This window comes from Chionomys nivalis, chromosome 6 (genome assembly GCF_950005125.1).
Source record: "Chionomys nivalis chromosome 6, mChiNiv1.1, whole genome shotgun sequence".
NCBI classification, from domain to species: Eukaryota; Metazoa; Chordata; class Mammalia; order Rodentia; family Cricetidae; genus Chionomys; species Chionomys nivalis.
The window spans coordinates 6,707,471-6,721,583 of NC_080091.1; the positions used below are offsets into that span (position 1 = coordinate 6,707,471).

At 62.7% G+C, this 14,113-nt stretch overlaps 2 protein-coding genes across 4 annotated transcripts; both read left to right on the forward strand.

Moving 5' to 3' along the window:
- Window positions 1-549: 549 nt before the first annotated feature.
- Window positions 550-6,012, forward strand: LOC130876619 (splicing factor Cactin-like). Its single transcript, XM_057773258.1, has 9 exons — window positions 550-761; window positions 1,944-2,388; window positions 2,897-3,138; window positions 3,480-3,642; window positions 3,754-3,868; window positions 4,127-4,319; window positions 4,692-4,811; window positions 4,905-5,182; window positions 5,268-6,012. The coding sequence occupies exons 1-9, from the start codon at window positions 565-567 to the stop codon at window positions 5,756-5,758; spliced, it is 2,244 nt and encodes a 747-aa protein (XP_057629241.1). The 5' UTR covers window positions 550-564; the 3' UTR covers window positions 5,759-6,012.
- Window positions 6,013-7,863: 1,851 nt separating this feature from the next.
- Window positions 7,864-12,810, forward strand: LOC130876182 (thromboxane A2 receptor-like). 3 transcript variants are annotated; one of them, XM_057772634.1, is made up of 3 exons: window positions 7,864-8,133; window positions 10,624-11,442; window positions 12,199-12,810. In XM_057772634.1, exons 2-3 carry the CDS (start codon window positions 10,666-10,668, stop codon window positions 12,445-12,447), a joined length of 1,026 nt encoding a protein of 341 aa, XP_057628617.1. In that variant the 5' UTR covers window positions 7,864-8,133; window positions 10,624-10,665; the 3' UTR covers window positions 12,448-12,810. The 3 variants fall into 3 exon arrangements, with proteins under 3 accessions (XP_057628617.1, XP_057628618.1, XP_057628616.1); XM_057772635.1 differs by lacking the exon at window positions 7,864-8,133 and adding an exon at window positions 8,926-9,215; XM_057772633.1 differs by lacking the exon at window positions 7,864-8,133 and adding an exon at window positions 10,041-10,519.
- The last annotated feature ends 1,303 nt before the right edge of the window (window positions 12,811-14,113 follow it).

Here is a 14,113-nt window from a genome sequence, read left to right on the forward strand (position 1 = left end):
GTCTGGATTCAGCGGTCCCGCCCTGAGATCCACGTCCGTCTGTGTCGCGTCCTAGGCCTCGCCGACCGAGGCTCCTGACTCCTAACGCGACTCCACTTCCGCCCGGACCCACTCGCCCTCAGATCCACGGCTGTCAATCTAGCCCGCCAGGCCCCGCCCACCCGGCCAGCTTTTCTCCTATGACCGCTTCGCCGTTCCGCCCAGGCCCCGCCCACTCGGACTCCTCTTCCGCCCTGCAACCGCCTCCCCATGCACCAGCCCTGATTTCCCAGGCTCCCTAGGGCGCGAGGACCCCCCTCGGGTCAGTCTCTCTCACCGCCTGAATGTAGATTCGCCCCGCTTGGCCTGACAGCGACTCTGTCGGAGTCCTTCATCCGTGCCAAACTTGAGAAGTCAAAAGATACCCGGGTTGTGACGTTTCTGAGAGTCGGGGCAGAGGGATTAAGGCACTCTCCGGGAACAGGCGCACTTTGGGCAGCTGCAAGCGCGCCACGGCAAAGGAAAGCCCCCGACGCGCCGTCCCTTGGTTGTTTACGTCTGCGCGTGCGCAGCGCGGACCGCCAAATGGGTCGCGACACTCGCTCGCGCTCGCGGTCTGCGGGGCGGAGGAGTCGGAGGCGGCGGAGCCGGAGTCGGCACCGGAGTCGGAGCCGGAGCCGCAGTCGGAGCCGGAGCCGCAGCGGGAGCCATGGACGGAGCAGCCGGCGGCGCCGGGAGCGCGAGAGGCGGCGCGAACGCAGGCGGCGGAGCCGGGGGCGCAGGTGAGCGTCCCGGGGGCTGAGGGGCGGCGGCGACGCTCGGGAGGCGCAGGCAGGCGGGGCTCTGTGAGTTCGAGGCCAGCCTGGTCTACAGCGCGAGTTCCAGGGCAGGCTCCAAAGCCACAGAGAAACCCTGTCTCGACACCCCCCCCCCCATGTTGTGTTTCTCCATAGTTATTTTTTTCAATGGGCGTTGCTTTTCCTCAAGTGACTGTCGTTTATCACATTTGGCAGAAACTGACCAGGACACTACCCATACAGCACTGGGGTTACAAACTCAAACAGCCACATCCACCTTCTCTTGTGGGTGCTGGGGATTCGAACTCGTGTCCTCAAAATATTACCTGGTGATGCTTTTTCCTCTTTCATGGTTCCTGGGATGTCAGAGAATCCATCCGCTGGGCCTCGTTCCTTCGACCTTTCATCTCAGCAGGACTTGATGGTATGGTACACAACAGTAACCCCCGCACTTAGGAGACAGACTGGGGCGCTTTTGAACGTTGACGGCCAGCTTGTGCTGTAGAGGGAGATGCCCCTCTCAGACATAGCAATGTAAATTACGTATCTAAAATAAAACAACCTTTATCTTTCTCTTATTTGATAGGACCAACGTAAGTACTCCATCCCACACACACCTTGAATGCCCAGCCTCAGTACCTTGGAGGTGGTCAGCCCCCTTGTTCCCACCCCATTGGCTCCCATGGCTGTCCATGCCCCAGAGCTTTTGTTCATGCTGTTTCTTCTGCCCACATGACCCAGCATTGTGAACCCCCCGTTCCCTCTGGTTGATACTTGGCTGTGTTAAGAACCATCCCCCCACCCTTTTGTTAGTGGCACACATTTTTAATTCCATAACTTCTGCTTCCAAGAGTTCAAGGTCAGCCAAAGCTACACAAACCTGAAAAACCTAAAAAAGAAAATAAATACATTTTCTCACCGTCAACCTACAGCTCTCCTGCAGTGTTGTCTGTCCAGGCCTGAGACTTGTGCGGCTGTGCCGTGGGCTGTGCCGTGAGACTTGTGTGGCTGTACCATGCAGGGCAGCCTGGTTTGTGTGGTCAGAGTGACTTGCCGGTTGGGAGACTGCAAGGGCATGTAGTCTCAGGGTGTCATTGTGACCTCGACACCAACAATGGTACCCCAGCTGCAGCTGGCGTAGAGTATACTTTTGTGTCCTCCCTGTAGGTCAGATTCGGAAGAAGACCGGCGGCAGAGGTCTGGGAGGCGAAGCCGGAGCCCTCGTCCGCCCCGATGGCATTCACAGGACCAGTCCTCACAGTCTGACTCGGGTGAGGAGCGGGCACGGTGCTCGCGGTCCCCGGGGTCATCGGCATCTAGCTTGGAATCTCGGAAGCGCTCTCGGAGCCCTGGGGCGGCTGCCCTGGCCCTGAGCCAGCAGCAGAACCTGCAGGAACGGCTGCGGCTGCGTGAGGAGCGGAAGCAGCAAGAAGAGCTGCTCAAGGCCTTCGAGACCCCAGAGGAGAAGCGTGCACGGCGACTAGCCAAGAAGGAAGCTAAGGAGCGCAAGAAGCGGGAGAAGATGGGCTGGGGTGAGGAGTACATGGGCTACACCAACACCGACAACCCCTTTGGAGACAACAATCTGCTCGGCACCTTCATCTGGAACAAGGTGGGTGCTCCAGCGTCAGCAGCCAGGAGCTGTCATGTCCGGAGAGGGACCCTTCCTGCCCACGGCCTTTGCAGTGCTCTCCCTCCAGCCTGGCTCCTGGAGCCTTAGCCCCTACAGAGTGTCCTCCAGTACACTGGCTCCCAAGTCGTTGCCTGCCGTGCACCCACGCAGGCTCCAAGCTTAGCTGTGCTGCCAGCCGCTGTCTCTGAGCCCTGGGGACACCCCACAGGGTACCAAGACATCCTTATACACTTTGAGAGCATCCGAAAGCACACGGTTAGGGCACAACTCTTAGGTGACATGCGGGGCTCCTGGGGCTGTGTCTGGGAGAAGGGCCGACCCCAGGAGCCCTCCTACCATGGACCATGGGGATCCCGGGCAGCTTTGGTCTCAGTCCTGAGGCCCCTGCCCATTCCAGCCTGTGAGCACCCATGGCCACCTCTGGGCACTCTGCTGTCCTCCCTCAACAGTAGACATGAGGACTGAGTGGGTGTGGTTGCTTCCACAGGCTCTGGAGAAGAAGGGCATCAGCCACCTGGAGGAGAAAGAGCTGAAGGAACGCAACAAGAGGATCCAGGAGGACAACCGGCTGGAGCTGCAGAAGGTGAAGCAGCTGCGGCTGGAGCGCGAGCGCGAGAAGGCCATGCGGGAGCAGGAGCTGGAGCTGCTGCAGCGGGAGAAGGAGGCGGAGCACTTCAAGACCTGGGAGGAGCAGGAGGACAGCTTCCACCTGCGGCAGGCCAAGCTGCGGTGCGCCCCCGCTGGCTTCTGTTGCAGACCCTGCCCCTTTTCCCCTGGCTCTGCGGGGTGGAACGTGTGGACTCCCGAGACAGACCCTCCGCAGTCTGTTAAGACCGTGGTGGGGGGTGGGCTCCAGGGGGCTCACGAGGGCTCACGCGAAGAGTCTGAGCACAGACCTGGTTAACTGTGTTGGGGACCCAGCTTAGTCCTGCTGTCCTGGTGCTTCTGTTAGCCTGAGCCTGCTTGACTAAGACCCAGAGTCAACTCTTCCCAGGTCCCAAGAGGATGCCCTAGGGTCATCTTCCATCATGCTGCTGGCCCTGACCCTGCCACCCTATCCTCTCCTGCAGTTCCAAGATCCGCATCCGAGACGGGCGAGCTAAGCCCATCGACCTGCTGGCCAAGTACATCAGCGCAGAGGACGATGACCTGGCCGTGGAGATGCACGAGCCCTACACCTTCCTCAATGGCCTCACGGTAGCGGACATGGAGGACCTGCTGGAGGACATCCAGGTGCCCCCCTGCCTACCTCTGCAGCTGTGCCTGCCTCTGCCTACCCCTGCTGCCCCACGCCCGTGTCGCCTCGCTCCTCTGATGCTCCTCCCTCACGGCCCCACCCCACAGGTGTACATGGAGCTGGAGCAGGGTAAGAACGTGGACTTCTGGCGGGACATGACAACCATCACGGAAGATGAGATTGCCAAGCTCCGCAAGCTGGAGGCCTCGGGCAAGGGCCCAGGTGAGCAGCCTGAGGTCTTCCTAGCTGCTCCGAGACCTCCCTGCTAGGGCCCGTGCTCGCTGCTGTCCCAGGGCAGCTGAGATCTAAACAGGGTACACTGCTTCCCGGAGGCTGTGCTTCCAGCCACCCCTCTCCCAGGCAGGCCACTTCAGGAGGGTGGCAGCCCCATCATCCCCGTCCCCGCCTGGGGTGGAATGCAGCACCCAGCAGGTGGGGCAGGAGGAACTCAGGCCCACTCTGAATAGCCCCATCCTGCAGGTGAGCGCCGGGAGGGGGTCAATGCCTCTGTCAGCTCCGATGTGCAGTCGGTGTTCAAGGGGAAGACGTACAACCAGCTGCAGGTCATCTTCCAGGGCATCGAGGGCAAGATCCGCGCAGGTGGCCCCAACCTGGACATGGGCTACTGGGAGAGCCTGCTGCAGCAGCTGCGAGCGCACATGGCCAGGGCCAGGTGAGGCTCTGTCCCTGCTGGCCTCAACACCCTTCAGAGCCACCAGACCAGTTCAGGTCCCCAGGGCCAGTTCCTCTAGAGTCATGAGAGTTTTGAGAAACTGGGCTGTCTGTCCTGCCCGTCGTCCCGCCTGCTCCCTCGGTCCACCCGTCTTGCTTGAGAACTGGATATATGTTCCGGCATGTTTGGCACTGTGGTTTAAACACAGTGGCTGCTGCTTGCTCTGCTTACTCCAGATGTCCCCAGTCTGAGCAGGCCAGCGCCCCCTGCCTGACTGTTTGGCTAACAGTGTCCTGAGGCTTGGATTTGGTGCCACACAGGGAATGTGCCCTGCCTGGGGACTAGGACGGTGACCACCCTCCTGTCCCACAGGCTCCGTGAGCGCCACCAGGATGTTCTGCGGCAAAAGCTGTTCAAGCTGAAGCAGGAGCAGGGGGTGGAGAGCGAACCGCTGTTCCCCATCCTCAAGACCGAGCCCACGGCCACCCACAGGTGAGGGAGGGGCCCGCAGGAGGGGGACAGGGACGGGGTGTGGGCCCTACCCCCCACATCTGGGTCTCACCCCTCCTCCACTGCCCCATGCAGCCCTGAAGCTGAGGAGCCGGCCCCCAGCCCTGGACCCTCCGCGGACCCCGCAGAAGCCGAGGGAACTCCGGCAGCCACGGAGGCGGAGGTGGATGCGGATGGCGAGGCGGTGCTGATGGAGGAGGACCTGATCCAGCAGAGCCTGGCGGACTATGACGCTGGCCGCTACAGCCCGCGGCTGCTCACACCGCACGAGCTGCCGCTGGACGCGCACGTGCTGGAGCCGCACGAGGACCTGCAGCGCCTGCAGCTGTCCCGCCAGCAGCTCCAGGCCACAGGTGGGGCGAGGCAGCCGGGGGAGGGACAGCCCGGTGGGGGCCGGTGGGGGCCTGGAGCGCCGCGACTGACCCTCCACCCCCACAGGCGATGCGAGCGAGAGCGCTGAGGACATCTTCTTCAGGCGTGCGCGGGAGGGCATGGGGCAGGACGAGGCGCAGTTCAGTGTGGAGATGCCGCTGAGTGGGCGTGCCTACCTGTGGGCTGACAAGTACCGGCCGCGCAAGCCTCGCTTCTTCAACCGTGTGCACACGGGCTTCGAGTGGAACAAGTACAACCAGACGCACTACGACTTCGACAACCCGCCGCCCAAGATCGTGCAGGGCTACAAGTTCAACATCTTCTACCCCGACCTCATCCGCAAGCGAGCCACGCCGGAGTACTTCCTGGAGGCCTGCGCCGACAACCGCGACTTCGCCATCCTGCGCTTCCACGCGGGGCCGCCCTACGAGGACATCGCCTTCAAGATCGTGAGCCGCGAGTGGGAGTACTCGCACCGCCACGGCTTCCGCTGCCAGTTCGCCAACGGCATCTTCCAGCTGTGGTTCCACTTCAAGCGGTACCGCTACCGCAGGTGACGTCCGCGGGGCAGGGCTGGCCCCGGACACCTCCCAGGGGACAGTGACAGGGACGCCTTCCTCTGCATCATCTGGGCGCAGTCCCTGCCATTCTGCCGGCCCTGGCCCCCTCAGATCCCAGCCCATCTGGAACAGATTGTGACTGTTTATCTGACAGGACTGCTTTAGGTGGGAAGGATGTCTTGTTTCTGTTTCCACAGACTTGTTCTACCCGCGGCACCCCATGTGGTTTTGATACGTTTAATAGAAAGCTTATTCTAGAATGGCTTCGTGTCTGAGTCACAGCTCTGAGGCCGTAGTGTAGACACCACGCCCAAGTGTCTCTGGGAGGGTCAGTACTCAGTCTGTTCCGCCCACCTGAGCCCAAGACCACCCTTCTGGGGACGTGGTGCTGGCACCACCCCCAGGTCCTGGTTTGCATCCAGTGGAGGCCAAGGACGCCTTACTGCATCCCAGATGTGCTACCAAGCATTGCCCAGCCCAGGTCCAGGGGCCTCCGGCAGGGGCCTGAGAGTGTAGCAGGACCCAGACCTGTCCAAACCAGCCATCCTCACGGTAACACTCATGCCCCCACGGAGCCTGTGGCAGCCAGGGCTCCGGGTCCTCCAGGCAGCCAGGCCAGGGCGTCTGAGCTCAGGAGTTACTTGGATGCGTGCATGGTGCACTGCATGCTGGGCCCAGTTTCTTTCTCTATGTGGACCAGAAGGGGTCGTTCCCTTTACCACCTGCCCCATGAGATCTCTGGTTTGCTGGTTCTGTGTGCACAGCCCCAGCAGGGTTCCGGCCTCGGGAGACAGGGAAGTAAGGGGACCCCAAGGAGACCCTGAGGTGCCCTGCCGTGTAGAAGACACTTGGCAGGGGGTCCCGCCCACGGCACTGGATCCGTGGGGGCACCGGGCCTGGCAAGGATCAGACTGACCCCACGGGTGCCCTGGTGTCCCGGAAGCTGTGTCCAGCTCCTGCTCCAGCCTCTTCCTTCCTTTGACTGCATCCAGAGCTAAGAATAGGCACCCCGGCCCGGCCTCAGAGGAAGCCACAGCCACAGGGGGTGCATCCTGAGCCCCTAGCTTTAGCGAGCCTTGAGTGAGCCTGTGTGCCAGGAGCCATGTGTTGCCTCCGCACACTTCCTCTCTGCCTCACTGTCCACACGCACGCTGTGTGCTGTGCCCTCCACACTGTGGGGAGCTGACACAAACACAGCAGCAGCCCTCCCCATCGGTCCCATAGCCCCACACCACAGTTCCACAAGGCTCCACTCCCACCATTCCTGCCAGCACCTCGTATCTCGGACCAAAGGAACACACATTCACCCCACAAAACCCCAGTCCCTAAACCCTTTTCCCACAGCATTAATTCCTAGCCAAACTTTGGGGATGGTAAGGACATTGGCTTTGGCTTGGCAGAAATCTGGGGTAGAAAAGACAGGTCCAGCTGGGAGAGGACAAAAAGAAGCTACAAGAGGCTCGGAGCCCCTGACCAGAAAAGAGACAAGCTAGGGTTCAGGGCTGAATAATGGGATGGGCCGGGAGAGCCCCCAGGAGTGAGACCGGAAGGGTGAGGGGCAGGGCATCAGGGAAGGGGCTTCCGGCTGCTGACAATCTGGCTGACCTTGGACCGGCTGTGGAACTGGGTGGGTTGGGGTCACGGCTAGGCCAGGCATCCTGGTCCCCACCAAACTGAGGCCAAAGAGGCCCAAGGTCGCCTCCCCGGCCCAGCTATCCGTCCCTTCAGGGCCCGGCTCACTAGACTACACAGTAGAACTTCATGGGCTGGGGGGAGGGGTCCCCAAGTCTGCTCCATCTCTGGCGGCAGCCTGACATCTGGCCTCCCCCACAGCACCCCTCCCCCGCCGCTCCCTCTCCAGCCCTGTGGCCCCAGCAGCCGGACCTTGGCCCTCCCGAGTCTCCTGGAAGACGCCTGGTTGCTGTCCTGCCAGGACCGGCCCCCATCCTGCCCTCAGCTCTTCCCACACGCACGGGCCTGGGCCTCTGGGTCAGTGGCCTGTCAACAACCGACAGTCCGCAGCACCCTTGTGCCCTGCCCAGTTCCCACCCTAGCCAAAGCACCCGGCTGCGGGGGCGAGGCCAGAGCAGGGGGCGGGGCTGGCGAGAGACAGGCAGAAAGACAGATGGAGACAGGGCGTGGTGGGAGACAGCCTCACTATCACAACCCCCCAGCTTCGTGCCCCTGGGGGTCCCCAGCGCTACACCATCCGCCCACAGCCCCAGGGCCCCTGTCGGGACCTGTCTTCAGCCCGTGACTCGGTTTCCCCAGGGTGCTTTGCTCCCCGCTCTCTGCCTGACCTGGGAAAGCACAGTGGTGCTGCCTGCTCTGCTCCTGGGACATCACCGCGACACCCTGGTACTGACCCTGCGGTGAGTCCCCCCCCATGAGACCTAACACTGACTGCCGAGGTGAGCTGTGCTGGGAGCCCAGACCCATTGACCTCTCTGCTGAACCACATCCCCTGGGGTGTGGTGACAGCCACCAGGTCTCCAAGTTCCCTGGAGGGAATCCCGGGTGTGGTCTTCGCTCCAGTGGTCCAGTGCACAGATGTAGTTCCCTTGGCAACCCATGGGCATCCCGGTTCCCTGAGTCTGGGCCAGGCCAGTCCAAGATGCTCAGGCAGTGATGGAGCTGGGGACCGTGGCATGTGACTTAGGGTGTGTGTATGCCTGTGCACACCAGTGTGGACACGCATGGGCTCAGCTCGGGCCTCATCTCCTGGCCTGTTCACTGAACACCAGGAAACTGAGGCCCAGGCCGAGCCTCCGCTGAGCCACACTTCAATAGAGATGAAACCTGCACCCTGGGCTTCGGCACAAACAGGAAGCAGCCCTGTGGGAGGGAGAGACACAGCCCGTGGTGAGCCCTGAGGGTCTGTGGGGGGTGTGGGGCACCACACCAGGTGTCTAGGGTGTTGGCGGAGCCGGCAGAGTCCCCTCTGGCCACAGCGAGGGCCAAGGCTTGGCCTCAGGAGCCCTGCCCATCCTGGTGTTAGCAGAAAATCACGAGGGGAGAGGGGGTACGAATTCATCGTACAGGGGGACGCTGAGGCTGTGCCCAGTGGCCGTGGGGTGGAGACTTGGAGAGCCCAGGCTGCTCTGAGGCCGGTGCAGAGGCTTGAGGGAGATGGATGGGCTGAGAGGAGGGGGAAGGGCCTGGCGCTTAGAACCCAGCCCCACAACACATTCCACATTGGTGGCTGAGTTCCAACCACCAATGCCTGGGCCTCAAGGAACGGGGAGCAGTGCCCCAGGGTGCACACATGACAAGGACGAGGCTCCATCACAGACCCGAGTGGAGACACAGAGCCGCCCTGGCTGGGCTCTGCCACCCACCCCACACCCCAGGACTCAGGACCACAGGATTCTAGGATCCTCGGGCACACGGGGTCAGGTGCAGCAGAGGGAGGCCTGTGCTTGTCATCACAGTGGGGCTGGAGGCGAGGATCTCGGTGAGTTCTAGGCTAGCCCGGTCTTCCCAGGCCCGGAGCTCCCTGCTGCTGGGGAATCCGAAGGGCGCAGAAATGCTGCAGATCTCCCTGGGAACACACAGCCCCAGCTGCTGGCCAGCCTGGGAGGCTGCCAGGCCCTGCATCAGGTCTGGCCTGGGCAACTTGAGCCTGCCATTATCACCTGAACCCCAGGGGAGGGAGCGCCAGGCAGAGGGGAGACTGGAAACCGCCATCCTCGGTGCAGAATTCAGAGGCTGAAGCCCTGGGCAGAGAGAGGGGCTTGCTCCCCGCACAGCAAACTTGAGGGACCCAGAGTTAAGGCTGGGCCAAAGACAGGGACAGAGGAGGCGGCAGCCACTGATGTAGACCTGCCTTGCAGGGGTAGGGGGGTGGAGTGCCGGGATCACAGAAACTCAAACACGTGCACAGTGTCTCAGAGCCAGGGCGGCACCAGCCTCAGTTTCCCCTCCTCGATGGCCCTGGAAGGCCCATTCAGTCGGTGGCCTGGGGATGAGATGGGAGTGAGGCAGGGAACTGCTCCTGTCCGCCTGGAGCATTCTGGGCTGCATGAATTGAGCACCTTCTGTGTACCAGGAGTGGACATAAAAGATAATCGTTCTCGCCGAGCGGTGGTGGCGCACGCCTTTAATCCCAGCACTCGGGAGGCAGAGGCAGGTGGATCTCCGTGAGTTCGAGACCAGCCTGGTCTACAAGAGCTAGTTCCAGGACAGGCTCCAAAACCACAGAGAAACCCTGTCTCGAAAATTAAAGCAAAACCCTAGAACTCAGTGGGAGGGGAGGGGGCCTCAGGGGGAGGAAGAAAAAGAGAGCACCAAGGGCTGGCAATGGCTCAGTCCTCTGACGCCCAGGCCCCCGTGCACACCCCCACATGTAAATGAACAATGCTAAACACGAAAAAGCAAAACTAAGGAAAAGACCAAACATGGTTCACACCAGGAGTCTGAGGCAGGAGGATCACACGGACCGCTCGTCGGCCTGAGGCTGTTGTTAGACATTGGCAAGTGCCCACCTGTCTCCAGTCTGGGCTTTTTATCTCTCTGTGTAGCTTAAACTCACAGCCATCCTCCTGCCTCGGACGCTCCCTGCGCTGGGAGGGACCAGGCTGTGGAACAGACGCCAGGTCCAGACTGGCCGTCGTCCCGGGGGATGTGTCCCGGTTAGCTTGGGTTTTTCTTGTTCCCAAAATGGAACGAGGGCTTCTGGGTTCCTTTCTTATTATAAAAGTGACGCTAGGGACGCGGAGGAATGGCGAGGGCCGGTCCCGTGAGCTGGCCTCGGGGCAGGTACCGAACCGGGCCGGGGCGACGGAGGGGGAAGCTGAGGTCCAGCTCTGCGCCCCACCCCGGAGGTCAGGGCGCTCACCACCTCGTCCACCTCGTCTCCCCAGGTCGCCCGATGGGGTGGTGACGCCCGGGTCAGCTCGGGAGCCATGTGGCCCAACGGCAGCCTCCCCGGGCCGTGCTTCAGGCCGATGAACGCCACCATCACCGCGCAGGAGCGGCGCCTCATCGCGTCGCCCTGGTTCGCCGCGTCCTTCTGCGTGCTGGGCCTGGGCTCCAACCTGCTGGCCCTGAGCGCGCTGGCCGGGGCGCCCGCGCCGCGCTCGTCCTTCCTCACGCTGCTGTGCGGCCTGGTCCTCACCGACTTCCTGGGGCTGCTGGTCACCGGCGCCATCGTGGTGGCGCAGCACGCGGCGCTCTTCGCCTGGCAGGCGGCCGACCCCGGCTGCCGCCTCTGCCACTTCATGGGGGTGGCCATGGTCTTCTTCGGGCTGTGCCCGCTGCTGCTGGGCGCCGCCATGGCCTCGGAGCGCTTCGTGGGCATCACGCGGCCCTTCTGGCGGCCCGCGGCCCCCGGGCGTCGCGCCTGGGCCACCGTGGCGCTCGTGTGGCTGGCGGCGCTGGCGCTCGGGCTGCTGCCGCTGCTGGGGCTCGGCCGCTACTCGGTGCAGTGGCCGGGCTCCTGGTGCTTCCTGACGCTGGGCGCGCGGCGCGGGGACGTGGCCTTCGGCCTGCTGTTCGCGCTGCTGGGCGGCCTGTCCGTCGGGCTGTCCTTCCTGCTCAACACCGTGAGCGTGGCCACGCTCTGCCGCGTCTACCACGGCCGCGAGGCCGCGCGCCAGCGCCCGCGGGACTGCGAGGTGGAGATGATGGTGCAGCTGGTGGGCATCATGGTGGTGGCCACCGTGTGCTGGATGCCCCTGCTGGTGAGTTCCCGGGCCGGGCCGGGCCGGGCGGGGCGGGGCGGGGGGGGGGAGCAGCCCCCGGTTCACACCTCCAGGCCTCTAGGGTCTGCCACGGGGAGTGTGTCTGGGCTTGGGCACTCCGGAGCAGGGCTCTGAAGGGTGAATAAGAGGAAAACATGTTCTAGATAGCGTGGCCGGACCACGCGTGCCCCCTGGCTGCCCCGTGGACTCCTGTATAGATGGAATCTTGCTGGTAGGAGGAGCCCCGCTATAACACGGGCACAAGACCTTTTGTTTTATTTTATTTCTTTGGCGTTATTCCTTCAGCAGACATTTATGATGTGCCGACTGTATACAGGCTTCCCCAGCACAAAGCAGATCCACCTCTGGGCCTGAATAGCAGGCGTGTGGCCCAGGCACTCAGGATTAAGTCTCACGCCAGCCTGGGCAACTGACCAGACTCTGTCTAAAACTAAAACATGTTGGCGCACACCTTTAATCCCAGCACTTGGGAGGCAGAGGCAGGCTGTGAGTTCGAGGCCAGCCTGGTCTACAGAGTGAATTCCGGGACAGCTTGGCCTACACAGAAAGCGAAAAAAAGGTCGGAGCCTGGCGCTGGGTGTGCTGCTGCTTTGAGCCAAGTTTACTTTCTCTGCCTCTGTCCAGCTAAGACATGAGCCAAAAGCCTGTACTCCTTCCTGGGTCCTACAGCAGCAGCTCAGAGAGGTTGTCCCGCTCCCACAAGGTCACACAGCACAGCCCTCTCTGCTCCTGCAGGTCTTTATCGCACAGACCTTGCTGCAGACGCCGCCTGTCATGAGCTCCTCTGGGCAGCTGCTGCGGACCACGGAGCACCAGCTACTCATCTACCTGCGCGTGGCCACGTGGAACCAGATCCTGGACCCCTGGGTCTACATCCTGTTTCGTAGGTCCGTGCTTCGGCGCCTGCACCCACGGTTCAGTTCACGGCTCCGGGCTCTGACCTTGCACCCTCCCCCAGCCCAGGCCACGCCCAGTGGGCCCTGAAGGACAGCATCACCCAAACTTCAGGTCCTCGGTGACTACCACAGGCCCATGTGCTATCCCAGGAGCCCGAGTGCCCTGTGGACTAAAGAGGGGAGCCCCTAACTTAGGGATGTCCTCCCTGAATCCCCAGACTCCTCCCAGAACAACCTGGGGATGTGGGGACCAGCGAGACCCGGAGCCTGAGTGGGGGCATCCCCCACCTTGCCACAGCCTGGGTCTGAGACACGAAGCTTCATGTTCCTCTGGTCTGGACTCAAGGGTCATCGACCTTGAGTGTTGGAAGCCTCCGTTGGGGTCCCCACAGCCAGGTCCGGAGCCCCCCTCCCCTGTGGCCACCCAATGCACTTGCTCAATAAACGGTTAAATGGCCCGGTGGTGCGCATCCGAGGCGTGCAGCAGGCACCCAGCTTAGCGTGCTGTCCGCTCGCCCCACTCCCCCGCAGCTCGATGCAAACCACTCGCTGAGATGGGGCTGTGGGGATTCGAGGCTTTATTCACTGCCAAGGTCCCCAGGGAGCTCCCCCCCTTCTGTGGTCGGATCCTCTTACTCAAGGTTCGCAGCCAGGCTCCTGAAACCCAAGTCTCGGCTCCACCATCTTGCCCAGGGGACAACTCCAGCCTGGCTACCCCTGGTGGGGGAGGGGCCCTGAGAAGAGGCTAGGAGGGACGCATATGGTGGGGCGCAAGGACTTCTGGGGTCCCATCTGGGGCTTGGGTGAAAGGGCTGGCTTCTGGGGAGTGGTGGGGGTTTGTGACCCAGGGCAGGCTGTGGCCCCGCTTCCATCTTGAGGCTGAGGCCCAGCCACCTTGCTTAGGGCAGGAGTGGAGGCTCTTGTGAGTGGTGGGCTTGGAGGCTGAGGTTGGGCAGGGAGATCAGGCTGTATTCTAGGCCCGAGGCCTGGGGTCTGGGGTCGGGGTTTGTCTTTAGAGCTGGGAAGATGGGCTCCGAAGCAGGGCCGGCTTCCAGAACCGCCAGGGCTAGGGCCTGGCTGGGTTCTGGGGCCCGAGGCCTCTGCGGCACCTGCCTGGGCTCCAGCGCACGCTGGAACCTGAGGAGGGAACTGGGTTCTAGAGACGGAGTGGGCTCCAGAGCCAAGCCTCTGTCCTGCGTCTAGCTGGGAGGCACAGCTGGCTCCAGCTGTCCTCAGATGCTGGTTTCGGGAGCCTGCATCTGTTCCGGATCTGCCCCCAGAACTAGACAGGGCTCTGGAGCTGGGCTCCTTCTCAGCCAGTGGCCGAGGCTGAGACCCTCCATGGCTGGCCACACCCACGTGGGCTCCGGAGCTGGGCCAGGCGTGGAAGTCTGTCTGGGTCCCTGAGTTAGACAGTGCCCTGGAGCCGGCATGACTTCTGGATGAGGAGGGCTGGGCGCCCAGCACCCTGGGGCCGGGCCTCCCACGGGAGATGGAGGCCATTTGGGAGTGGGGCCCGGCCCTCACAGCAGGCTGGCTTCCACCGGCTGGTTGATCCTCAGACTCTGACTCACCACTGGAGCCAGCCTGGGGTGCAGGGTGCTGGGAGGCGCTGGGGGCAAAGGCTGGGGAGCAGGGCTGGGGTCTGAGTCTGGACTCTGTTGTAGCACGGCTCTGGCTGCCTGCTTGGGGCAGCGGTCGGGAAGATGGCTGGCTAGTGGAGCTGGCTTGGGTTCCAACAGCCGCTGGTGGCT

Bases quoted from the DNA above. Each gene is read 5' to 3' on its own strand.
- LOC130876619 (XM_057773258.1), top strand. From the start codon at position 565: ATGGGTCGCGACACTCGCTCGCGCTCGCGGTCTGCGGGGCGGAGGAGT. The intron at 762-1,943 runs GTGAGCGTCCCG...TCCTCCCTGTAG, and splicing joins CGGCGGAGCCGGGGGCGCAG to GTCAGATTCGGAAGAAGACC. The intron at 3,643-3,753 runs GTGCCCCCCTGC...CCCACCCCACAG, and splicing joins ACCTGCTGGAGGACATCCAG to GTGTACATGGAGCTGGAGCA.
- LOC130876182 (XM_057772633.1), top strand. From the start codon at position 10,421: ATGGAACGAGGGCTTCTGGGTTCCTTTCTTATTATAAAAGTGACGCTA. The intron at 10,520-10,623 runs GTACCGAACCGG...TCGTCTCCCCAG, and splicing joins GTGAGCTGGCCTCGGGGCAG to GTCGCCCGATGGGGTGGTGA. The intron at 11,443-12,198 runs GTGAGTTCCCGG...CTGCTCCTGCAG, and splicing joins TGTGCTGGATGCCCCTGCTG to GTCTTTATCGCACAGACCTT.